Genomic DNA, 27,875 nt, shown 5'->3' with positions numbered 1-27,875 from the left:
TTTCCTACTGTTTGGTTCACTCTGCGAATGAATCGCAGAGTGTATACCCAAGTTATGAATGATAGGGAATTATGAACTACTTAAGACTAAGGAATCTTGGCGGGAAGAGCCGAGCATACCCCCTGGAGAGGTGACCCCCTCCTTTGGGTTCCTTAGGATGAACTAGCCAATGATTGACAACCCCTTGGACCTTCCTGAGACCTGGACCAATAGATGCAAGCTATACCATCTTCATTGTATTACTGTATTTCTGTGTGTATATAAGCAGCAGCTTCATCTAGTGTTCAGACATCTTGTCCCCAGACTTCAGGATTGAATGACTGCACACTGGATCCAGAGCGCCTGCGATAAGTAACGGCTGTATTTATTATCACTTCGCTTGAACATATTATTCTACTATTTGCGAATAAATCTTTGTGCGTTGGAAACACAAATCGAGGTTCGACAATCGTTATTGGTTAGCGACAATACGCACATAATATATATATACACACACACACAAATATATATATATATATATATATATATATATATATATATATATATATATATATATATACATACACACACACACATACACACACACCACATATATGTCTCTCAATATACCCTTTGACCGTCATCCTACAGCAGAGAAACAGACAATGAAGTTGCATAAAAACACCTATTTTAATCAATCTTGACACAACATGTGAAAATAACAGTTCATAGCACACTCTCAATACACAGGTGTATTTAAACAGTGGAAAAATATGGCACAATAGCTCTATGCATATGCACAAGTAACAAACAATGTCAGAGTTATTGATGCACATTATTATATTGCTATATAATAAGACAATTGCAATTTCTGTAATGTGATGTGGCAAAATGTAATACAAAAATCCTACATAGCATAATTAAGTTGGCAAGTAGCAAAGTGGTGAGAATAGCATTGCAGAGATCGGAGAACCCATCGGCTTGGGTGGAATGCTGGGTGGCAGGTAATATTAACTATTATTGTGGATTAAGTTAAAGAACTCTGCACAAAAGCGGAGTTACCCTTTAAAAGTTACCTGAGCAAGCTGAAGTAGTCATGGACTAATTAAGGGAAAATAGTATCCATGGGATAGTAATTATGCAATGCAATATACAGTATATATTTCATATGTGCCCTTCCCATTAAATGGTTGACCTGCAAACCCTAGTTAATAATGTGGAGGTCATACAAGAGACTAAATATATGCATGCACATTTTTCATTTGAATCAAACTATGGGTGCAATAATTAAGCAATACCAAGCTCATTTTGTTGTATACCAAGGAAGAAATACTGTTAAAGACAAAATAATAGAAATACATGGATAAAGAAAGTAAAGGACTATTCCAGAGTAGGTTTTAAAATTCTATAAACATACATCCCAATGACACCTATGTCACTTGGGAGACAATTGTCTGGTCCTGTCTCCCCCCTCCCACACATTCTAATTGAAACAACATGTTAATTGGATTTAATGTTGGCTATTTAATTCATCTCAGGTTCTTGCTATTGTAAAATAAAGGGAAAATATTAGCACACAATTGTTTCACTGGTGAAATGTTGGAAGGTACAGTAAGTTTATTAAAGGGAATAACTGAAATAAATTGACTGGCAAATCAGAAGACAAGCAATTCACCCATCTCCTCAGAAAGTGGCCATTTCACACTACTGATTAGTCAGTGAAATGTGTCTGAGAATAAATATTCATTTGCACACTCTGACCATTACAATATAATTTGCAGTAGCAATAACGCGATTCAAAAGTTGCATGTTAGATGTTTAACATAATGTGCTCCTCATAAATAAAAACAGCCAATCACCTCTGCATTGACATTAGCACTAGCCTGATAACAGCCCAATTATTTCAATCTGGAATAACCTTGAGTTTATACCAGCCTAGAAGGAGAAGCAGAGCATTCAATTGTTTTGGCCAGTGATAATAATGATTATAGTGACTGCAGTACACAATTACTACATAAGTTTTCAGTAAGCAAGAACTCATGTACATTTTATTGCAAACCAGGTTTTTTTTTTATATAAACTGCTACATAAGATATTTTGGAGTAAATGTTTTTTAAAAAGTTGTTTATTTCATCTACATCGAAAAATAAAATCAGTATTAGTAAAATGAAGGTGCTTTACTTAAATAACCATTAGGTATTTATGTGTGTGTATATACATATATATCTATATTATTAGAGCTACACATATATTCTTGGCCTTACACGGTTAGAAAAGAAGCAGGGACAATGCTATATTACACAAACTAATCATTGGTGCCCAAAATACTGAGTGTGGCACCATATCTCTCTTTTTAATTTTCTCTCCAGTGCCCATGCACTGAGCGGCGAACACAGGGGATTTCAATGAAACATCCCTACCCTCCTCACTGGCTGACAATGGGGAAGAGGGAGTGTTTAATCATGTAAATTCGAGTACTCCCTGCAGATTTCTAACCTCCGGGGTGAGGCTGAGAGAATGTTGTTGTGCTGCCCCCAAGCTTGTCACTCACATGGGAGAACAGCAGATGACATCTCCCTCCTCTGCCTCTTGCCCTCTCCACTGCTTGCTCCACACAAGGTAAAAAGTGGATGGCAGGGTGTGGTGTCTGAAAAGGGGGACTAGGCTGTCTAGTACGCTTCCAACAAAAAGGAACAATACATAATGGGAGTAGGAATTGGTTGCCATACAGACCAATGGTCCCTGTGACTGAAAATGTTTTGTAGGGTTCACAAGAACTTTTCCAATGGCAAAAAAAATATAATAAAAAAAATTAGTTTACAAATAGAAACCTGTCTGAGAGCAGCACTAAATCCACTTTGGTGGTTTTGTTCACCTCAATGTACGCAGTCATATCTAGAGTGTTACAAACCTGCAAGGATTTGTGGAACAAGATGGTGGCATTTGAACCAGTTGATGGAAGAAGTTGGGTGGACTGAGTGTTCCTTGACAAAGAAGTAAGTGCCCCAGCGCTGTAAAAAGGAGATCTCATTTTTCTGAGACAGATTGTTGAAATGAGGTAAATGGAGTGCAGAAAGTAAATTTAAGGGATGTTCCTGGTTATTTTGGAAGGATACAAGCCAATTTTCACCAAATTCAAAGCACACTTTGGCTCATATAAAATAAAACATTTAAAAAAATCTTTATTACTTTATTTATTGCACATTTCTGTGGGTTTTTATTTTTAATGGCAGATGTTATGTCCCCTAATACTCATAATTAAGTTAAGCTGAGGAGTATGTTACTTCAATAAAACGGTTGGTAGTAAAGTGGTAGGTTGGCCTTTGATGTGACATGTACACTTTTGCACAGAGCGCACTGCTAGTTTGCCAAGAACAGAATGTAGTGGTACTCATTAAAGTGTGCTGGACGCTCTAAGCGCTACCTAGGTGTTCTGTGATACAATTGCAGTACACTTCGTAAATAGGATCCTGTTACTAAACTTTGTATCAGCTACCAAGGCAGGTACTTTATGAATATTAGCTGCAAACAATAAGCCGCATACAAATGTTTATATTGTCCACTGAAGGGATAATATATTCTAGTTGAAAATGGGTATATTTGCTAATTAATGTAGTTTTGTTTCACAATATCTGGTTTTACCGCTGTCTATAAAATGCTCTTTATCTCTTGTTTTGAAAGATTTTTGCATTTATCTCTTCCCACGACAAAAAAATGAACATTTCAAACTGTGCTGTCTACTATTCTTTTGTTATTGTATTTTGAAGGTTTGAATTGTATCTTTATGCAGTCACTTAGGCAAGATATAAAATATTGCTCACTTTACATGAAGAAATGTTCAACATTACATAGTTTTATGGCAGGAAATAAAATTAAACGTGGTTTATTGCAAATTACAATAAATCACTTTTGTGTACCTCACATTTTAAAGCAAATTCAGAAGAAAATTCTAATTTGTATATTGTCAGACTAATTTTACTCCTTACAATAAATGCTAATGAGTACCAATGCATATGTTGGCAGAGACAGTGCCTGTTGGCTTACTGAAGTGTGCAATATATTTTAGAAAGCATATTTATGTTGTATGTTCTCTCTAAACAGGCCCCACTCTCTTCTTTTACATTACTTCTATTGAAAGTGTTCCATAATGAAATGCATCACTGAAATGAGTCACTGAAATGAAACATGCTAGATTGGAGGATCATATCTTATTGTATAAACAGTGTTTAAAATCAGGAAAAAGGGAACAGCAGTAGATATGTTGTGTCATGGTGGGAAAGGCCTTCTTTTACTTTCTGGACGGATACTTGCCACCTTATAACTCAGTCCATTCAATCCTCATCTTTTCTCCCCAATCTGTATTGGGAGATTGAAGTATACATTGACATGATTACATTTTCCTTGTCCTTATTTGTGGACAAGTAACTTTCAAGTTAAAAGGTGAGACAGCCAATTAAATAAACGGACTTGTCCAGTCAATTATTTCAGTGCTTTAACAATAAATAACACGTCTGAACCTTGAAAATATGGCATTAAGAAGCCTGTATGGGGTACATGATGTAAGTAAAAAAAGTCACAACAATTCAGGATTAGGAGAAAGGGCATCCACATCGTTCCTGCAGGATTGTTTCCATGATTGCAATACTCTGTGAAAATAGTAAATAGTTATACTTTTAGAATGTAACGCTTATAATGCAGACATGCAAATAAACATTTTACTTCATGTACATATAACATACAGTATAATATTTTTTCGTTGTTGATAATTTTATATGCCCAAGTCATAAAACTGAAATCAGACAAGTTTCACTGGTCTTCTATCCATCTACAGATGAAACAAGTATACTTGACACAGACACAATGCGATACATCATGTAATCAATGTAATGTGCGGTACACAGTGTGAACCACCACATCTATACTAAGGTTTGTCACACTGTCATATACTTGTATGAGTGGGCAGAGTGAAGGACATACTTGATACCCCTGTATCTATAAATCTGGCTCAGACTTTCAGAATATGTTATCACAGGAAAGCAATTTTATTTATATCATGATATTTATATAATCAGGTTGCAGTGCCTGCAGGAGAGACTAGCTTCCACATAAAGTGGTATGGTCTTCCTCTCTAATGTGGCATTATGTTTGCAGTGGTAGTGTTTGCCACTAAACAATGGACATAACACAGATGACTGGATCTGGAGCTGTGCAAACAAAGTGGAAGTCCATTTCGGGTCTATTTATGGATACACGTGACTGAGATGAACCCATGGATATAATACCACTGTATAAAAGTGGATATAAATAGCTTTAACGTTAAAGCAAATAGATCATTAACAGATATGGCAGCTATTAAAACTGTAGTTTTCTATGAATTTTGGGTGGATTGTTTTGATTGTTCTGTGTGATCATATTTACCTGGTTATGCTACCGTATTGTCTTTTTGGCAGCAATGTGAGAATATTTGGATTATTATTATTAGCATTTATATATCACCGACATACTCTGCAGCACTTTTCAAGTACTTGCACTTTTACATTTACTGCATCAATATCTAATTAGATAGGATAATTATATAGAAATAATACCATATTTTACTCAGAGCTCTGTAGACAGTTTTCGGAGAATATTGTACGACATGAAATATAGGTAATGACCCTCAAATTGTTTCGTTTTTCTTTACATACATTCTAAACTGGTTATTAATAAATAGACATATTTGAATTGTAGCTGTGGTATGTCAGTTTTTATTTCCTCAGGAACTCAGACCAACATTGAATCCTCCAAGTAATATGGAACTTGCATAAATAAACCATGGAGGACTAAGCAGCATTTGTTCCATAAACTCAAAAAGAAACAATTATGATGTAATGTTATATTAAGTCTAATTACTAATGACAAGTCAGACTTGATACAATTACAAATTCAATATATACTGCCAAGGAGTACAAAAATCAGTAGCACAGTTTCTATGAGAAAATCTATAGGCAGTGATAAAGAACATAAATGATCCACTATAGTTCCTTTTTCAGTGAGTCAACGGATAAAAGAATAACCAACATACAGCCATTTAACTAGAATTGAAACGAGATGATCCGAGCTGCAGGATATCGAGTTTTAGCTATGTAATTTGTACTAATTACAGCGCATTGCTTGGAAATACAAGGAAACCACGCTACATATTACCTAACCATTAAGCTTCACACACTTGTAGATAAAGATAAATAGGCTTGTGTAATTGACAGCCATCACTATTGTGTTCATTTCAGGTGAGAAACATTGCCGTTTGCTATTCAACTGTGGGTATCTTGGTACCATTTTCATCAACATTCCCTCTTTAGCCAAGCTTCTTTATGGAGATCGAATTGCTAAAGTAGTATTAGTACATTTACATTGTAAAAACTCAAAAACAAAATAAGACTGATATACATGCTACTAATTTTCCATATGGCTGCAAAACATGACATAAACCAACATGATCTATTGTCTTACATTCCAAAAATGCAACACTCATGTTTTTAGAAATAGTGTTACATAATTGTTCATTTGTTGAAACGGCATTTAAGGTAACTGAATATGAATGTTCTAAGAATCTAGGAAACACAGCATTTTTTAATATGCAAATAGCTTAATTCAGGTAATAAGAAGGAAATGTGTTCTTTACAGCATGTATTAAAGAGCAGGCCTGTCCAACCTGCGGCCCTCCAGGTGTTGTGAAACTACAAGCCCCAGCATGCTTTGCCAGTAGACAACCTGTTGATAACTGGAAGGGCATGCTGGGACTTGTAGTTTCACAACATCTGGAGGGCCGCAGGTTGGACAGGCCTGTATTAAAGTAATCAAGATTTTATTTTAGTCTAATTATATGGCAACTTTTATAACCAAAGATGCTCTAAATCTTAAAAAAGTGTGGTACACCCTAGTACCTCCTCAGCCATTAAGGCATACCACCCCACCTTTTAACCCTTCTGTTAGAGCTTTGCTTAAAAAAATGAAAAGAGACAGTTAAAGAAAATAACCAATACTAAGTTGTCAGAGAGAATATATATATATATATATATATATATATATATATATATATATACATATATATATACATACACACACATATACATACACACACACCGAAATAGCCTTAAAGGAGCAGCACCACATTTACTCCCAATAAGCGATCCAAAATCAAAAACAAGGAGAGTGTATAAAATCACATTTGACATCCCCAGTACCACAGCTGTCAGTCATTCCAGCAAGAATCACTTATGAGAACATCTGCCCAGACTTCAGACAATACCAGTGATACCAGAGGAAAGGTTACAGCATGCTGCAATCACATTTTATTCATTTCTGCGAGTCTCAGTTCACATGCTGTTGCAACAGATAACTGTAGCGTAACACATCACTAAGGTGTTCTTCACACAAAAACAACATTCATTATTAAGGGTCATTTCTGCATGAACATCTATGTATATGGCTTATGTTTACATTTCAGTTGGAAATCAAGTCACAGATGGCTGAGATGAAAGTAAGTACTTCATTCATACATAAATGAATAAGGAACCTATTCCTATGACTCCATGGAATAGTTAGTGGACTCATTCCTACCCATCACATTCGGCACATTCCCATCATTAATTTAAACGTTTCCTGATATTCTGCTTGTTTCACCCTCATTCATGTAGTCATATAATTTCAATCAGTAAAACATCAAGGGCAGCCTTTATTTCACATACAAGTTGTTATTGTTTTGTAAATACATTAGTTTACAGCGTATCTATACACACTGTACTTTACTTGGGACTCACTCGCTACTTCATCGTTTGAATTTTAGCAATACACTTAATTTAACCTGCGAGTGTACATGTTTAGGCAACCTGTGGTTCTCTAATGGTCTTTGAAATACAATTGTCTGTATGGTCATATTTACTAGTTTGTGTTACTGTGTTGCCTTTTTGGCAGCATTGTGATAATATTTGGATTATTATTAGTAGCATTTATTAATATAGAATCAGCATACTCTGCAGCACTTCATAATTAGTTGCCATTTTGAGTTAACTTCATCAGTATTTCATAAGGATAATTATATAGAAACAATACCATTTTGTATAAAAAAAAGAGCTCTATAAAGTCAATTTTATAACACTTTACGTCATGAGATATATCTAGGGTAACAGCCCTAATATTGATCTTATCCATACATTTTAGATTAGGTATTAATAAATACCGATAAGTTCCATGAAAAACATAGGCTTTTCTTCAGACTTCAGTTATGAGAAAGCAGACTTCTTTTAACATTTACATATGAAACATAGGAAAGCGTATTTATGTATGAATCTTTATTAGCCATCTCTCAATCATTAATTACTCAATTTTAGAGACATTACCTTTTTGGCTCCGTGTTTCAAAAACGTATGTGCAAATGTCTCCAGAACACAGTTGAGGAATCCAGCCCCAGTTATTGATATGGTCCCTCTCTGACTGAATTCTGTCCTATAAATGAAAATGAAGTTATTTAACAGAACTTGCAAATTTAGGGACTGATTTAGAGACGTCAATTTGCACCACATAAAAATGTGACTTGTTAAGATTTGTTGCAGCACAGTCACATACAACTTAACTTATTTTGTGTTGAGCATTGCGTCCACTTGCATTTGGAGAAGTGGGTCAGAAGCGTTCACATTTCATTTCAGCAAAGGCACAGAGCTGCAGGTTAACCAAGCCCATTAGAAATCCCTCCGATTTTGACTTGTACATTTTTAGGATATGTCTTTTAGCAGGCATAAATTTGTGCTTGCCATAGACTTCAAGTTTCCAAATTAATGATGGACGTATATCTGCACTTGACTTACCTATACTGTAGATTTAAAGATATGTGCAGCTCGAAATACAGCTGTAGAAATGTATAGCGTCCACACAAAAGTTACATTTTTACATTTAACTCTAAATGAGAGCAATTCAATAAATACATTATACAAGTCAAAAACAAAACCATGTTGTCATGGCTGTCATCATATCCATTTACCAGTAACTACTATGATACCCCATTCATACTGCACCAAAATCCCGGGTTTTTGCCGGGGCGAGCTCAAACGACCCGGGTCTTGGTGCAGTATGAATGGTACAAGTCAAAAAACCCGGGTCTTCAACCCGGGATTTATCGAGGGGTAATTCCCGAGTCGGACCCGGGTTGCCTGCACTATGAATGGTGCAACCCGGGTTTTTCAACCCGGGTTGCACAGAAAACAAGCTGATTGGCTGTCTGCCTGTCTCTGGAGGATGATGTCATCAGTGGGAGCCTGTGGAAGATTCGAGAAGGAGTTTAGGAGAAATGGTGGATGGAAGCAGAATCGTAGTTTGTTGGAGAAAATTGCTTTTATTTCACTGAAAAAGTGTGTATTAACAGAAATTATCAAAAAACCAGTCACCTTTCAATGACATCACCATTTTCAGCCAATGAAAACTGCTCTGGTGATGACTCCCACAAATTGCCAAGGCACAGACTTGTGCAGTATGAATGGGGTCAACCCGGGAAATTCCCGGGTCCGAGGTGCAGTATGAATGGTGTTTCTGAGCTGGGACGCTCGGAGCCCCGGCAAAAACCCGGCTTGAAAAACCCGGGGCGGCAGTATGAAAGCAGTATTACTTGTCTTTCCTGAAATCCATTAACAAAACACAGGAAGCCCTATCTGTAACCACACTATGGAAAAAAACAATTACCCTAAAAAACAAAAAGACATCGAATTTACCTTTATCAAAAGGGTACCTTACACTTACAAGTAGAAACTTTCAGTAACCCAACTGTAAGCCAGCCAGGCAGGGCTCGTGCAAGGCTTGGGAGTACCGTATGCACACACCCATCATTTGGAAGCACAGACCCACATCTGCTGCTTTTTACCCTGACAGGCTGGAGGTGCAGGTGGAATCCTCAGACCAGGAGTGAGAAACCTGGATGTCACATCATAGCCAAGGGCCACACTCTCAGCGTCACATGTAAGAAGCTGCTGGCTACCTCTCCTTTATTTTAGAGGCTTGTGCTATATGTAGCGGTTTCACTGGGGCATTAAAATCACACGGTGAATGACATTATGTTACTCATTCAAGTTGATACACAAGTCATACGTCCTGCACACGGGCTAATAATTCCTAGGATTAGGGACTATCAGAATTTTTGAACCCCTGTGCTTTGTTTACTCTGTGTTTATCTGATTTCATTGCACACAATATATCGTTGTAAATTATTTATTAAATGTTAATGCCAACAACCAGGAAAGCAGTCTTGAAATTAAAATCACAATAAGGACATATGATTTCATAATATATATATATTATATACACACACATATATACATACAGATAGGGCTGCAGTCGCAACTAAACCCATGAAACTGGCACTGAGACAGCAATGCTAACCACTGTGCTGCTCTTAGCACCATACCTCGATGGAAGTTCAGAAGTCAAACTTCAATTTGTAACTGCACACTCCAAACTATTTGTAGTCTGTATAAGGTATGACCAATTGATTATGTATCACAAAGTTACAAACAACAGCCTACATGTGCCTTAGGTACGATTAACACGTTTCCTAATCATTTTTACTCAGTAACAAGAACAATTGTACTTTGGGACTTATTAATTCCTATAACTATGTACCAAACAGATGCAATCTGAACATATTGTACATTTACAGCAACTCAAAGAAAGACCTTAAATCATTCAGAATGCCTATCATTAAGTTGAAAATGCTTTAAAGAATATTCAATACAACATACCTCACTTCCCATCAAAAATCATGTTTTAGATTTTAATAGGCCCTTGCAATGTTTTTCCTGTTGATCTTCTTACTGTATTGTACTGTAGAATATGCCAGCACTTTATAAATAAAATATATTAATACCATAAATTATATAAAAAAGAAAACCCAGAAACATAAAAGGGAGTTTAAATTGCTCCACAGCCTAGTATAATTCTCTGGACCCAAGTGTACTTTATTAGAAACATCAACATAACTTATTTATCTCACTGAGAGCTGTGCAAATGGAAATTTACTGGAGAATATCGATCATGTATTGATTGTTGTAGTTTAACACTGCGAGGAAACACTATTACAATGACACAGTCATGGAGAGTAGTCTATTAATGAGATTCATCTACTGAATTATTGACTAGTTAAGTACAGAAGCTCTGTCCTAATTGTTTTCCAGATAGGAGTTTAATTAAAGTGTATTTGATATTAAAAAAAAAAAACTGCCATCTTCTGACAATAGGTCAGATGGTCTCCAAAGGTTTGATTTAGGGAAATAACCCTATAATTGACACTTTAATTGCCTACACAACAGAACGGTCCTTGGTTATATTGCAACACATGCTCAGAATCACTGGAGCTGGCAGGGAATGACTGCATTTTTTAATTAGAACATACATATCAATAATATTATTATTACTATTAGTATTATCTGAATTAGTTGGAAAGTGACATTTTGATCTATGGACTTTGACATACCCATGTATACCAAACCTCTATAGATCTGGTATCTCTAAAGAAAAAAAAAAAAGTCTCTAAAAATGTATAAACATTTTTTTTTTATTCATTAATAGGTTGAAAAAAAAACAGGGTCATGGGGATTCCCCCCATTTATGCTCAGTTTTACAACTCTATTAAGACAAAGATGTGTATTGCAAAACTCTACCAAAAGAAAGTAATATATATTCTGACAATGCAAGTTTAAAAAAGTCACTTGGATACAAAAAAAACTTGAAAAGCTATTCTCCATTTTAGGATGGTGCATTTGCATGAGCTGCATTAACAAGACATAGCTTAAGCCCTTATCAACAGTGTTGTTAGACTGCTCCTGAGTTTGCACCCTAAATGACACAACTGTGAAATCTGGCCAAGCCATCATTCACATGGTCTATGTCCCACTGGAGCTTACAGTCTGAACTCTCCACAATACAGACACGTTAAATTTTGTCAGAAGTCAATTAACCTACCAGTACTTTATTACCCTGGTAGAATGGAACCCATGGTCCTGGCCCTGTGAGGCAGCAATGCTAAACAAACAACCCTTTCGGATATAAATAAATACAGAGCTATAAATTCATGACAAAAGAATATAAAAATGATTACAATCTGTGCCGGGTATCTGTGAAGATTATCACTGTAAAAGGCTGTTAAAAGACATTACCAAGATGGGTTTTGTTCAAATTAACTATGGGTGTTTGCTTGACATTAAAGAGGAATATCATCACTAGGACATTAGGATCAACAACAGATTGGCAGCTCAACTTTCACCTCTAGATGGTAGGATAAAGTGGCACTATAATAATATAGTATATAGACAATATGCAACATTTCTCAAATGGACCAGAATATTAGCAGCTGGATTGGATTACCTTGTCCATTTCATATGTTCTCCAGACTTGAGATTGCGCAACTTTTAGAATTTAAATGCGTGAATCAACTCTACTTAGTTATAGGATAGATAATATATATATCTTTGAGCTGAAAAGAAGCTCTAACAGATGTAATAACATTAGATAAAGATACATCATATATATTGATAGGTGGTGCAGAGGTTTCTGATTAATAATGTCACATGGAACAGTGTGGTCACTCCGCAGAGCCTTGTTATGACTGAATGACCTGCATTTGCCTCACATGGAAGCTTGTTCATGTGACACTTCCTAAATGGGATTGCTACATCGCAGCAGAGTCTCGTTTCTTAATTTTCCATCAGTACAAAGGCACATGCCCATTGTTAATAAATCCTTTATGGTTTATGTGGCCTATTTTAAGTAGATCTATTGAAATGCTGAACAAAAAAGCTCAAATCCATGTCGACTCTGCACACAAGCAATGACAATACCTAATCATAACAATCTTGGCCATACAGAACATTCTGCTTTTTAAAACAACTGAGGCAAAACACATGTTCAGAGTTTAGACTAAATACTGCATCCAATGAAAGGTGTAAAATATTCTCTCTCAAACTACTCTAGGCTGTAACAACCAAGAAATTAAGATTTGCTTTATTATTAAATGCAGATCACAAAACACAGCATGGGCAATAAGACTTTTACAATGCCCAAATTTTTTTATGCTGTAACATATTTTATATTCTGTGTAATAATAAGATTCAAAGAATAATAAGATGCAATTGTGTGGCTGTGTATCATACTATAATATGCAGTCAGTCATTACACTACTTATTTTACAATGGGGAGGGTTGCAAATTGTGTGTCTGAACACAAATTGCTAATCTTGTCTAGGAAGCAAAAAATGAGTATTTATTTTGCAAAACATATATAACCATGCTACTATCAGTGACTTAAAGTGGGTGATATGTACAATAGAAAGGAGTCTTTCCTTTTACAAAATAGCGGACACAAAATTCATCTCGGGGTCAAATAAGTGATATACAGGAGTAGGAGACTGTACAAACTAGCATGCTGCAGTAAAGCGTGGAGGTTTCTAAGATCCAGTACAACACAGAAAGAAAAGGGACAATCCAGACATGCCATTTTGCAGAGGGAGAGCATGGTGTTGTGAGAGTATAAAACAATTAATAGTTATTAAGATGTACAAATATATGTGTGAAATTCCTTAAAACTATACGTCAGATGCAGGACTAAACCTTGAAGAAAAACAAGTGTTTCCTATAGAGCAGACAATAGCAGGATGCCAGACTGAAGGAAACGGCCGGGAGGAAAACCACGTAGTACTGAACAAAGGATGTTGCCTTATATGTATTGTTGTTGCGAATAAATATTTGCTGAGCTAAAGAGATTTCCTTATATGTACTTGTTAACCAGTTAATGCTGGACCCGAGGTATAAATAAAGGGCCAGCCTGGAAAGACCCTCAGAGCTGATTTTGAAACTGCAACACCTTGTTTGTGTTTCACTTCTTCACTGTCGACAGTATTATAACAATTAGGAAATCAGGTTATCAGAAATCGATAGTAGGGGCACCAAGTCTTGGTACCCCAACATTGTAAAGGAGTTGCTTCTAAATGGAGAGTAGATTTACCATTAGCAAGCAGACCAGAACCGTTTCTGTCCAACTGCAGGTCCATTAAAAGGATTGCTAAGCATCTAGAGCAGTGCTGGCTAACCTGTGACACTGCAGGTGTTGTGAAACTACAAGCCCCAGCATGCTTTGCCAATATATAGCAGCTTATTGCTGGAAAGGTATGCTGGGAATTGTAGTTTCACAACACCTGCAGTGTCACAGGTTAGCCAAAACTGATCTAGAGGAAGCTCTCAAACCCAACAGGCTGGAAGAGAAGTGATCAGTAATTTGTGACATCTAGAAAAGAATGAGAACACTGAGCACACATCAGTGAAGAGCATAACTCAAAGACTGAGAAAGGAGGAGTACTTTACATAGTATACAGACTCTACTATAAATATGTATTTGTCTTATGGAGCACTGAAAGCCCATACAGATGCTGTATTCTTTATCTATCAGGCAGTAACTTTGGATAGGTTTAGCAACATTCCCTTCACATGATCATAAAAATATAAAGAGGCAGCACCCCATTTTAGGAAAATATGAAAAATAAATGGGATGTAAAAGGTTAATGTTGTACAGTAAAGGACTGGATATTACATACAGGCTCCAAGGAACTATGATTGACAATGTTTATATACAGTTGTTCAAAAAATCTGTTTTGCTGCCCAGTATTGCTGGGAAAGAGAGAAAATGATAGGGTGGTCCTAAAATATTAATAGGCAGGACTTTTGAAGTGACTCTTGCCATCATGCACACTACTATCTGGTTCAGCAACCCTACACAAGTAGAAGCAAAGAGGTTTTACAGGCAAAGTTTAGCCCAGTTTAGCTATAATACTTCATGTGCCAAATTTTGAAGCGGGTGGGGATAATAAAAAAAAAAAAAAAAAAGTTTTCAATTCTCCCCTCTGGGAGATCCAATAAAACCAATACATCTTGGTAACAGGGTGCAAGGAAGAGCTGAATTACATTGCAGCAGCTTTAGAGCTAAGATACCAAGACATGTGGCTAATGCAATGAGGTTTACACATACTTGCCAACTCTCCCGGAATGTCCGGGAGATTCCCGCATTTTGAGAGAGTCTCACGGACTCCCGGGAGAGTGTGGCAATCTCCCGGATCTGCCCACTTCCTAGTGAAGTAGACAGAATTAGATCCAAAATGCCGCGATTCCTGGTGAATCGTGGCATTTGGCCCTGCCCCCCAGCTGTAAAATAACGCGTTTGCGTCATTACATCTGGGGTCCAAATTGCTGCGATTTTGGAGCCCAGCCCCCCATCACGCCCACCTCCCCACAGCAGGCTCCCGGAAAACAAATTTCAATAGTTGGTAAGTATGGGTTTACAGCCAAAGAATAGTTTAGGCAGTTCACAACTTTGTTCTCCTTTTCCATTATGTGGTATACATATTTTACACCATAAATGTACATCACACACATGTAAATTGTTTTGTGAGACTGCAATTATTGACATTTTTCTACTGCTTTTCTTTCATAATAAAGACTTCTGAGGCCAACTGCAGGATACTCTGGTAAACCTGACGGCTTGTGTCTAAGCCTGTACGCAATATAGTAGACACAGTTTATGTTCAAGAAATAAATCCAAATGTGCACTTAGCCCAGGCTGCACTTAGGCAGCCAGCTGAAAAGTCCGTCATGTGAAATTATGTCTCTTGAGAGGTGTGGATGTATCTGTGTATAGAGTATGGATATCAACAAAAGTGTCTTTGTTAAACTAATCTTAAAGAACCCCAACCCTTACTAAAATGATTACAGTGAACCCCATTTAACAGGATATATAGTCAGATATACTATGTGCAGGAGATTCTACACCATCCCCTCCAATGTGCATCCCATAAAAATTATGGGATGCATGCATCAACGTATTAATAGGCATCTTACAAAACTCCAAGATGTATATTTTTACTTACTACCTTATATTAACATGTACTCCTGTTGTGTATTGTAGGAGCTACAGCGGAGAAAGATGCATGCCGCATTTTCTTCTGTATTCTAACATTTCAGGGGTAAAAGGATTTCTTTATTCCTGTGACAGATCTCCTTGTTTTCACAATGGGTATGTGGTTTATATGGGGACACGTTACCAATACTCTGCCCAATTTCCGAAATGTCTCATTAATAAAATGAACACATCTCCAGCTCTGTATTTATTTTAGATATAGGCCGTCAGCCCCTACAATAATTCTATGCACAATACATCACAGAGATGAGGAATTAGATTGAGTACAGCACAGTGATCACAGAAAACAATTGCGCTGCTCAGTGTAATTACATCGTCACAACTATCAGACATGATTCTGTAAAGCAATTTAGACATGCTTGGGATAGACATAAGGATATCCTTTCAAAGAACTAAGGATCAAATAGGGTTTGAGGTTACCACAAGTTAAAAAATGGGCAGACTAAATGGGCCAAGTGGTTCTTATCCGCGTTCAAATCTGTTTATGCCTCTATGAAGTGCAATTTTCAATGTATTAATATCCAGCTCTTTTTAACTGTACATATTTAATTATCCCTACAGTACAAGGGGGAAGATTTTGTGATTAATATTGGGTACTCATTAACAAACCCATAGAACAGTGCCTCCAACTCTTATTTACCACTCTGAAAGGAATCAAATGATATACTAAAATACATATGGTGCTTGCACCATTGTGGTCCAAATGTATTTTCTGATTGCATTCAATCAAAACATTATTTTATATGATTGTTGTGTGGGCATTTATGCATGTCTGCTCTCTAATCTATTACCTCTCACTTACAGATAGTATTCTAAGATGTTCACTACTTTGCATGGCATTTTATTGTTCTGCATACTCTAACAGTGAAAGCAGATCTCACTCTGTTTTGTTGTTTGCAGCCTCTCATGACTTAAGTAATATTACAATGGCAGACCAAGGTATGAGGGGGGTCTCAGATGGACAATACTCGGTACACTGTAGTTAACACTTATGTAGCAGAGCCTATGGGTACAATATAGTAAATTTTATTCATTTTTTGCAAAAAAAGAAAAAAAAGGTTTCTGTTAACTTTGCTTACAGGAATGCAGCTGCACTGCAGTGGTATGTCTATGAGTGTTATCTTTATCTTACATTTTATTCTGTGTCACTATCCCAAATTCCAATTTAGCGATCGGTCACTCACCCGTATACTATGCCCTAGTCTGATCATAACGCAACAAACATAAGGGAGCAAGTACAAAAGTAGATTGGAATATAATTTGTTTAAAAAAAATAAGAAAAGGAAGATTTGACTGGACACACATCAAGCCACATTTCTTATGGAATTGAGCTTTGAAAAGTACTTTACTTGTGAACAGTTTTATACCATACATGCCATCTTAGTACATTGTAGCAGCCTGATAGCTAAGGTAACAAGTCATGTGTCTATGCCAAGAATATTAAAGTGACTAATGCTACAGCTTCTTCCTTCACTGGCACAGCCAAGTAAACACTAGTATTGAACCAGTCTGCATCACAGATTCTCACCAATTGGAATTCTCTTTGCTTTCCCTGTACACAGACTCCTCATTCATTGATGCATACTGGGCCCATGTTAAGCAGCGGCTCTTCAAAGTCATTGCTCTTGCCTTGATATCCAGCCATGACTCTTCTTCCAAATATATATTGGACACCTTCAGGATGTTGCACTGTGGAAGAAGCAAAAAAATTGGATCCAATTTCAGGAAGGAAATTTAAAGCTAGACAATTTTAAGCTAAGATTTACCTTTTCACACAACAAAACAAATTACTTCCTACAGTAGGTGTTGATCTTGTCTCACAATATTCAATGCTGCAGCAATGTTCATACGTGCATTATAATAAGCAGAAAAGCGATAACACACACACACAATACACTGGAGAAAAGCAGGGTGTCATAACGAATCCATCAATCATTCAATTTAAGTTTTGCTCTCAGTACAATATAAACTAGATTAACCTCAGCATTTAGTGACCTAAAATACTGTAATCTAAGCTGACAATTAGGTTTGCATTTAATAGAAAATAAACAGACTAGGAATTTACTTGTGTTCCTTATGTTTGGTTCATACCCATATGTTTGTAATATGCCTTTAAACCAGGATGAAAGCAAATAAAACAAACCATAGCTAAAGCACACTCATAATTGCATTTTATCAACACATGGACTGATGCAGAGTACTACACCAGTTTGTGTAGGGTACCTTGTGTTAAATCCCTCTGCGCATGCCCAGAAAAGTAGCTACACAAATATTCGCCTATCCAGCTTTCAGGCACTTATGTCCGATATCGCCTGGTGAGACAAGATGCCGATGGAAAGGGCATACCAACGTAATCCGAATACAGAAAAGTTATGTACGCACAATTTCAGACTGATCCTGACTAGGACACACGCGAATACACCTGTCTAAGCCGTATTATTTGCAGGTGGACAGAAGAAAGTGCAAATAGCAGGTGATGATGATGACGGCAGTCGCAGGCAATAGAAAGTCGCTTGCAAATGTTACGCTGTCGCGGATAGGTGCAAATTAGGGAGTTGTTTTTCTTGTATTAGAATTTAACTGAATAGTGAATACATATTTTGCAAACAAATTGGTGTATGTGACATATGCCTGGCATAACTCGGGTGCATGCGCTACTAGTGTGACCTGCATCATGCAGCTTTACATAGGATTGCAATTGTGGCTTTTTTAGTGAATGCAATTTTCTCAATTGTGGCCAACTCTGGATCAGCCGCAGTGTGGACATAATCTAAAAATGGACTCTCATACTACTCTGACTAAATACAGGTCTATCTATACCTGTTGTAAAATTAAAGTGAAGGTAGCCATTTTGCAGCCTATCAATTCAATAGGAACCAGTGCTAAAACCGGGACAAAGAGAAAGGAGTGCCTCAATAATGCCATTGCTTCCTGATGCATTCTCATGAATATTGATTCACCTCACAAAATGGCTGCTTTTTCTGTGTGTAAATGTCGGACGCACTTTAATCTTTTGATTTTTTTTTTTCTTTTCGTGCTGTTTGTTAAGCATGCATCAGCCAACAAAATAATACATTTACATTACCTAAATGGTAAGATAAATGCTACAACTGTAGTATTCTTCAACTGGAAGGTACCCAACACATCTATCAATTTGTCAATTTGACATGATCACCAAGAGGAGCGTGAAAAATTGTAGAAGATCGCAGACACAGATTAATAGAAGCCAGTAAAACAGGTTGGACTCAGAGGGTGAAATATCATATCCTTCACTATTTAAATTGTACCATCATTTATACACATACTTGTCAACATATGAAAGGAATTTCCAGAGGGACCTGAAGGTGAAACTGTGGATATTGTGGAACTCATACTTCATCCAAAACAAGAAAAAAATGTATCGGACAGTATGAAAAAAAAAACAAAAACCATAAAATAAGAAACACAGAGACAAAGGCACATTTACAGAGATCCAGAGAGCTTCAAAATCTGGACTTGTCCCTGGAAAGGACTACACAGATCTATAGTGACGTGACTTTACACAACAGTATGTACGTATATTCCTAGAATACTGATCTTTTAAAAATAATTATATAACTTAGATAACTAAAGGAAGCAGCTCATCATATCCTTCTATCACAATTTTAGTAAGTAGACCTGAAGACTATCATCCAAGGGTGTGCTTATCCATTCTCCTGCCTCAGGCCACAACTGTACAAAACATTTGTATATCAGTTGTGTGCATTTTGAACAATTTTAGATCTACAAACAAGATAAACATTAGGTTTAAAATTACATTTAAAAAATAATTTTTTTTTAATGCAAATGTATTTAATCCTGCTGTCCCACAAAACTTGCTGCCCAAGACAGCTGCCTCAATATAGGCACAGCACTGCTATTATGTCTATTTACTGAAATACAACTGTAGGATTTAAAAAGGACTAACATTAACAATTGCAGTTTACCCACTAAACGCAAGGTGTGGGATATATCTTCAGCTTTTTGTGATAGTGGGAGGAAATACATTGAACAATCAAGGGAACCTTCATGCTACATATGCAAATTCCCTTGACTTTCATTGTAACTAAAACAAAAAATGTTAAAATACTAATAAAAAATATTTCAGAACTAAATATTTAACCATTTTATCTAAAGTGATCCCCTAGAACACATCCAGCTTAATACAACTGCCAAAAATGGAGCGCGAGGGTGGTATTATACAGACTTTGACATATATGTACTTTTGTGCTGAGAAAATGCCTGGTGGAAAGTGAGGGAAGCAGGTTCATTCATTGAAATACATATACTTTGATGTGCAAAAACAGAGTATTTAATTTATGCTCAATAAGTAATTACAAAGGAAGGGGAACATTTTCTCCAAGACATCTCTTATTATGAGCTATAGTCACGGTAATGACTTATTGTACACATAATAGTCCTCAGGCCCTATGGATGCCTCATATTTATTAATTCTAAATATATATTGAGAGAATCTGAAATACTGACTGGCTACTAACTTGAGTCCCATACAGATTGTCTTAAACAAAACGGATTAATAATATGACATACTAAGGGGTCTATTTATGAAATGGAGATAACCCCTTTCTCAGATGAAAACAGGAGTTAGGGTATCCCCCAATTCATCAAGGGTCTATTGTCTGCGGTAGCCGCCACTCGTGAGCAGTTTCACTGTGTTTTGCTGGGTTCCAGATTAAGAAGGAATACTCTTACCACTAACCATCTCAATAATTTCAATATGACAATAGGGTAGGATAACAGGGAGAAATAGAAAGATATCTTCATATGTATTCCCCAGACCCCACCTCCAATCTATTTAGAAATAAAAAAAATTACTTACTTAACTTTATTTGTTTTTTGTTTTTTTGTTTTAATAAGTGTAAAGCCAGGTCACACATGCGCTGAGGGACCAGACTGGTTGGCTATGCAGCAAAAGTCCTCTTACCTCTAGTATTGTCCCGTCAAGGGTAAATTGCAGCAATAGGAAATTTTCTATCGCTGGGATAAGCAGCTATAGAAAACATGTCCTATTGGTGGCTGATAATAAATAGACCCTAAATGAGCACTTGTTATGGTGGACAATCTCCTGCTGCAGCTTTTTTCTCTCTAAATAATTCCATCTTTTATTTATTGTGGATACAAGTGATATAAAAAGCTCAAATAATAAAATCACAAGCAAAGAAATGTATAGTGACCAATGTGTGTCATGAAAACATACCGAGCCCATTGATTTTTCAAGGTCTTTATGACAAAGTACTAAACTTTAATGAAATGCTCCCCAGTTTCACTATAAAAAGGTTCCATCTAACAGTACTGCCCTTTTCTGATCTTCAAGGCAGTTTTCCCATTATGGAACAATGTATGCTTTCAAATTAACTACAGCAACTGTAAAGAGAGTAATGATTATTAAACATATTATTGCAGTCTGCTATTCATTTATGTGAAAATACTTTGTATAATACATAACAAATAAATGTCACTTCTTTTTAGGTGCTTCAATATCATAGATCTCCCTGTACAGATTATAAAGTATTTAAAGTGAATTTGAATGGTTGTTTCCATCAAGTTAATATTTTATCATGTCTTTTTAGGCTTGTATTTGACAAAGAAAAAAAAAAAAGAAGAACAAAAAGAAAAACATTGCGTTTATCTGATCCGTTCGTCTCCATGCACTCCGTAACTGAGCCCTGTCCACATGCAGTACTACATGACTTTGCTTAAAGTGGTTAAGTTAAAATAGCAACATGTCCCTTTTGTATTAAACAATTTTACAAATCTTATTTTAGCATGCTAGGTATGAGAGTAAACAGAATGAAGACATACACCAGATGGAATGTCCATTCAACAGTCAGAGCATCTATTCCCTCTAATGCTGGATACCTGTGGCGAACCTTCATGACCGAACCTTTCTATCAACAGCTGAAACACTTTCTGATCACTCTCCTGGGTGACTTCAGGTTTCCCTCCATCCAGGACATCATGTTAAACGTCCACATTAAAGATCTGACTTCAGGTACATCCCTTTGACTAGCACCTTGGTAAAACAAAGGTTTTTGGAGACATTCAAGTGAACTAAACCACCCGTGCAGAGGCCATTATCCTTGCTGAAAAAGCAATGGTGTCTAAAGAGATGTCACATAAAGCTCAATGTTTTTAAACATGTATGTGACTGCAGCCTTCACTTAACATCTATATAAAAAGTGTATATTGCTAAAATCTAAGTCTTCTGGGTACTGAAACCATAGCCACACCAGATTATGAAAGGTCTTAAAAATAAGTCTTGCATGGAGAATATTACATACTACCTACATGACAAATCACATAAATTCGTCAAGGTTTGGGCCCCGTTGTATTTACAAGAAAATCGTAGCTGAATATCTGTCTCAACTTTCCCTCCCGCTATTGGCATATAGCCCTTGGGCCGCCTCCGTATCCCCAGGCTGGGTGCGGTGCACCATGGGTAAGAGCCTCGTCTATGTTGAAGATGGATTTCTAATTGCATAGGTTGATTGTCCCCAGACATGTTACATATATTTTCATTAGTGATATCACTGTTAAAATTTGTGCCTTTCCTATCCACCCCCCCTCTCCCTCCTCCCCCCAGCCCTGATCCATGTCCCTCTCCCCCACTAGTATAAAACATAAAAATAAGGAGACATTTAGTTTACTCATATCCTTTTGATCATAATGCTGTTTGTATTTCTCGTGTTGTTTTCTCTCTAAATAAAGAGTTTTAAAAAAATAAATAAATAAGTCTTAAAAACAAACATCTCAGTCTTCAAATGGAATAGCATTACTGGATGACTTACTGGCCACAGTTGACTCCTTTTTTAGTATTAGTATCCACTTCTGAGCCTTCTCACCCCATATATTCTGACCTGTTTAATTAGGGTAACACTTATCCACATGAGCTTAATCTTTAAAAATCATCTCAATCACCACTCGATGAGCAGAAAAAAAAAACCTCCATTTTAGTTTTTTATTGTCAAAAAGAAATTTATATGACACTGTGGAAACCTAATCCTGATCCATTAATAGATTTGTAAATATACTTAACCAGAATTTCCATATTGTCAAATTAAACATCTTAGGAGACTCCTTAATCTCTGGAAGAACATGCAGACCAACTGGAGAATCACGTTCTGATTGAAAACATGCGTCTTCCAATCTGCTTACCCAAGACCTTGCTCGCTTAAACCCCTGAACGGCACTAAAATCTCACAAAAGCTTTCTTATACTGCTCAGGGGCTGAGTGTTACTCTTGACCTGAGAACTGCATGCTATGCATAAGACTAAGCTTAATTAATGAAAAAGCTTATCACAGGTTCTACAAACTTTATGCATCCTGTTGTCCATCTTTTGTATAGGCTATCCAGAGTATGGACAACCTGACATTACTAGCAATAAAATGTACACCTAACTTAAGGACTTACCTACTGTGGGTGCTCTTCAGTCTGCTGCCTGTACCAGAACCAAAACAGCTGGTGTCCCTGGGTAGCCAGCCCAGTCCTCAGCTTGCAGCATAGATTGGTGTGTCGTCAGAGAAGGTAAGCCCTTACACTACAGAAAAAAAAAAAAAAACCCCACTGCCTGCCCTACCTACTCTAGAGGCAGGAAAAGACACAGGGGAAGCGAAGGGGCTACCTTATATATGACCCAGGGTGTTTTTTTGTAACCTGTCTCTACTTAAGCTGGAAAGGGAATTTATCCATAGTTATGGCTGCCATGGGGTCTGAAGGAGAAAACAATATTTTTTTGACTTTCAGCTAAGTTTTCATCACCAAGATAAATCCAAAACATTAAAGGAGGTATATTAAAAGAAGGAGGATGGGCAGACGGACTATGGTTGAATAAGCATTATTCCACATACATTCATCATCATCATCATCATCTATTTATTTATATAGCGCCACTAATTCCACAGCGTTGTTCAGAACTCATTCACATCAGTCCCTGCCCCATTGGAGCTTACAATCTAAATCCCCCAACATACACACACACACACACACACACACACACACACACACACACACACACAGAGACTAAGAGCAGTTTAATAGCAGCCAATTAACCTACTAGTATGTTTTTGGAGTGTGGAATGAAACCAGAGCACCCGGAGGAAACCCACTCAAACACAGAGAGAACATACAAACTAATCACAGATAAGGCCATGGTTGGGAAGCGAACTCATGACCCCTGTGCTGTGAGGCAGAAGTGCTAACCACTAAGCCACCGTGCAGCACCTTTTTAAAAAGTGCCTATATTTACTTAATGGCACTAACACACTACGCAAGAAACGCAGCTCCTTTCAGGTGTACATCAGTATTCACATCTACAATTGTGGCCAAAATATTGGCAATTCACAATTTTCACTAAACATAAGTTGAAATTAACAACAGTATTTGGTATCCACAATTCTTTATCTGATACTACTACAAAACCTTTGTTTTTGATTCTGAATTTAATACTGTACCCTTTAAATCAGAAATGAAAAGAAATGACAGACAAAATTATGGACACCTCAGACTTAATATTTGGCAGCACAACCTTTAGTCATAATAACTGTAATCAACCTCTTCCTATAGCTATGGATGAATTTCTTGCACCTCTCTTCTGATAGTTTGATCCACTCTTTTTGGGCAAACTGCTCCCGTTCTATGAAGGGTGTTTTCTCCCAACTGCTGTTTTCAGATCTCTCCACAGATGTTCTATGGGATTTCAATATGGACTCATTTATGGTCATTTCAGAGCAGTCCAGTGTCTTGTCTTGAAGCATTCCTGGGTGCTTTTTGAATGGGTTTGGGATCATTGTCCTGCTGGAAGACCCAGGACCTACGACGGAGAGTATGCTTTCCGGCCGTGTTCAAAATTGCGCTACAAAATGGCCTCCAGATTTCATGATGTAATGCATATGTTCAAGACATTCACAGCAACCCCAAAAAATCACTGAACCTCCTCCATATATTTGACTGTAGGGAAGATGTTCTTTTCTTTGAAAGCAACACTGCTTTCTGTAAATATAAAGATAATGTGCTCTACCAAAAAGCTTTAATTTAGTCTAACCTGTCCACAGGAGATTCTCCAAGAAGGAATTTTCCCCTTGTTCAGGGGTGTATTGGCAAACTCCAGTAGGGCTTTCTTAGAAGTCTAACTCAGCAGTGAGGCCCTCCTGAACCTCCTACCATATAACCCCTTTTTATTGAGATGGCAACAGATAGTGCAAGTTAAAACTGACCTACCTTGTGTCTGAAGGTCAGCTGAATCTAGGAAGTTGATTAAAGTACTTTCTATACCAATCAAGTAATCCAGCACCGCGATCTTAGATTTTCAAGTTTTCTCTTGCCGCCACTTTAAGGGAAGTTGGCTACAGTGCCATGGGTCTTACACTTCCTAATTACATTGTGTGAAAACAGGAACATCAATATCTCTAGAGAATTATATGCAGCCTTGAGATTGTCCATACTTTGTTACAATCCTCTGTCTGACCTCTGTAGACAATTATTTAGCTTTCTATATTTTCTTCATGCTCACTGCAGTACATACAGTGACAAAATATTTCCCTTTGTCTATTCAAGTTCATTCAGTGGATGATTTTTAAATTGCAGACAACAGTTACTCTCCACAGGTGAGTTCATCTCTAAAGTTAAGGACAACCACCTGTTTCAAATCTAATTAGTTCTAACTACTTCTAAAAGGTACATTTAAGGCTGTGTGGAATAAGCTATGAATTTTTCGGCTTTGTGTGTTTTATTCCGCTACAAAACTAAGAAATACATATGTGGATACCAAAATATTTTTTAATTTCAACAACTTTTTGAAAGGAATTGGACAATATTTAAAAAAAACCTCAAGGGTGCTGATATTTTTGGCCACGACTGTATCCTGCAGACACATCACTCCATTCTTTACCAATTTCTGTATTTCTCAAATATTATAATCAACGCTTTGTAGTACTGCTGGATGGAAGACACTTTCTAAATGCAAATTGATCCTATGTGTGACCTGATGAAATACGAGATGTGGAAAAAATAATCTGTATTCATTCTTGTAATTAGACTCGAGGATTAATAGTTAAGCAATGATGAAAGCTGACTGACTGCTGTTAGCGCTTGATATTCATATGCACTCAATGACCTTAACAAATGATGGTGAGGTCATACAAATGTTTAAAGATTTATGCAAGCTGCTTAGTCCCCAGTCCCTTTACAGCTAAAAGCTAAGTAAATTATCTGCCCATTTCAAGATTCATTTGGAGCTGCTTCCAGCTAGTTATAGCCTATTTAAATTGATGGATTTCAACAGAATTTGCTTGCCAACTGTTGCATGCAAGACATCGAGAGGCAAATCTTGCCGATTAGTATCGGCACGTCTCCTACCTTGAAAATCCACTCTCTCTGGACTGATGTAGCATGAAAGAAAAAGTCAAACAGAAATTGTATGCCTGCACTAGATTGCATTTACTTAACTACTGACATATTAAAAAGAAAACACTGATCTTCTCTTACATTCTTTATTCACGACACATTATAAACACAATGTAAGCAAAGTTATACTAAAAAGTGAAAACATGTAAAAACATATATTAAGAACTTAGAAAGCAGCATGAATGTATCACATAGCAAAAATGTTGGATTATTAGACTTGAATGGAAACAAGTTGAATTGATGTAAACAATAAAATAAAATGTTTTTAAGTACATAAAAATTCTTTGATGATCTATATCAGCCAGACAGGAGCAGGATTTACATGTAGTGTAGAGCACACTAACAGATAACACTCGCATCCATGTGACAAATGCCAGTGTGATGAGAATAAGGGCAAATAAAAGAGGTAATTAGATTGACGGAAACAAAAAGAAGGGAAAAAGAAAGACGAAGTAAACAAAGAAAACTAATAAAAAAAAATAAAAAAAAAATAAACAAAAAAAGTAGCAAAGGAGGAAAGAAAGAAGTAGAGAGAAACAGAAAACAGAGATATTAAATAGGAGAGCTAGCTGCTTCCTCTGCTGTGACCTGCTATCAGGCTAAAAAAAATGTTTTTTAAGGCCTTATCTCAGAATAGGTGAAACACAGCAAGCAGTTATGACTACTGTTGAACGGCTATAAAAACAATTAAACTGTTTGTCAAACTATAAAAGCTTGGACACATGGGCACTGAATCAAGCGTCGAACGAGCATTCTTAAAGCCTGCAAAACCCCTGTTAATGCTGGTACCCCGAAACTGATAGTCATTTTGCATCGGTTTACATTGTTAGCGCTCGGTATCTTGTATGCTATGCTGCAGGCAACGCTGCAAAAAAAAAAAAAAAAAAAGAGGAGGACACAGTACTAGATTTTTTCTTCTGTCTTTTAGCAGGTATTTAAGGTCTAAGGTAGCAGAAAAATTGAATAGCAATGTTTGCAAAACTTTGGAGATCCCAAGAAAATAGATCTAAAAGAAAATCTCTTAAGTGGACCTAGAACCAGGGGTGGGTCATATGACTTTTATTTATATTTAAGCAGTAGTGGAAGTGGAAATTTAGAAGTGGCAGTATGGAAAATGTAAGTAATTGGAATTTGATAGTTTTACAATGAAGGCAGTAGAAAATGCAGTATGGCATAACACCATATATCCACTTTGATCACTATATTTCAGCAAATGCTGGTATAAACATAAAACAAAAACTATTAAAAAAAATGTCCACATTCTTATGATAGAGGGATCACCTGAGCTCCTGAACTGTGCCATTTTGTGGACCCCTGGGCTAACCCCCTCCACATATCTTTCCTGCACAATGTTCTTTTTTATATTACAATATTTGCATTGATTTGTATTGATTTTGTAAAAAAAAAAAAGAATACAATCACCAAAAAAAACAAAAAAAAAACAAAAGTTCACCACCATCTCAGATGTTA

General features: G+C 36.7%; 1 protein-coding gene across 1 annotated transcript in view; it reads right to left on the bottom strand.

Annotated features, from left to right (window-relative positions):
• Positions 1–650: 650 nt before the first annotated feature.
• Positions 651–27,875, bottom strand: part of PRELID2 (PRELI domain containing 2) — a 91,934-nt gene continuing 64,709 nt past the window's right edge. Inside the window, exons 4-6 of the mRNA XM_075209679.1 lie at positions 17,492–17,652; positions 8,361–8,466; positions 651–4,625 (exon numbers count right to left, since the gene is read on the bottom strand). Of these exons, the coding sequence (XP_075065780.1) occupies positions 4,569–4,625; positions 8,361–8,466; positions 17,492–17,652 (324 nt within the window). The 3' untranslated portion in view covers positions 651–4,568. The remainder of the gene's footprint in view (positions 4,626–8,360; positions 8,467–17,491; positions 17,653–27,875) is intronic.

Source organism: Mixophyes fleayi, chromosome 4, assembly GCF_038048845.1.
Source record: "Mixophyes fleayi isolate aMixFle1 chromosome 4, aMixFle1.hap1, whole genome shotgun sequence".
Lineage (NCBI taxonomy): Eukaryota > Metazoa > Chordata > Amphibia > Anura > Limnodynastidae > Mixophyes > Mixophyes fleayi.
Note: the sequence above shows the minus strand (reverse complement) of the source record. Positions and strands in the feature narration are given on the sequence as shown.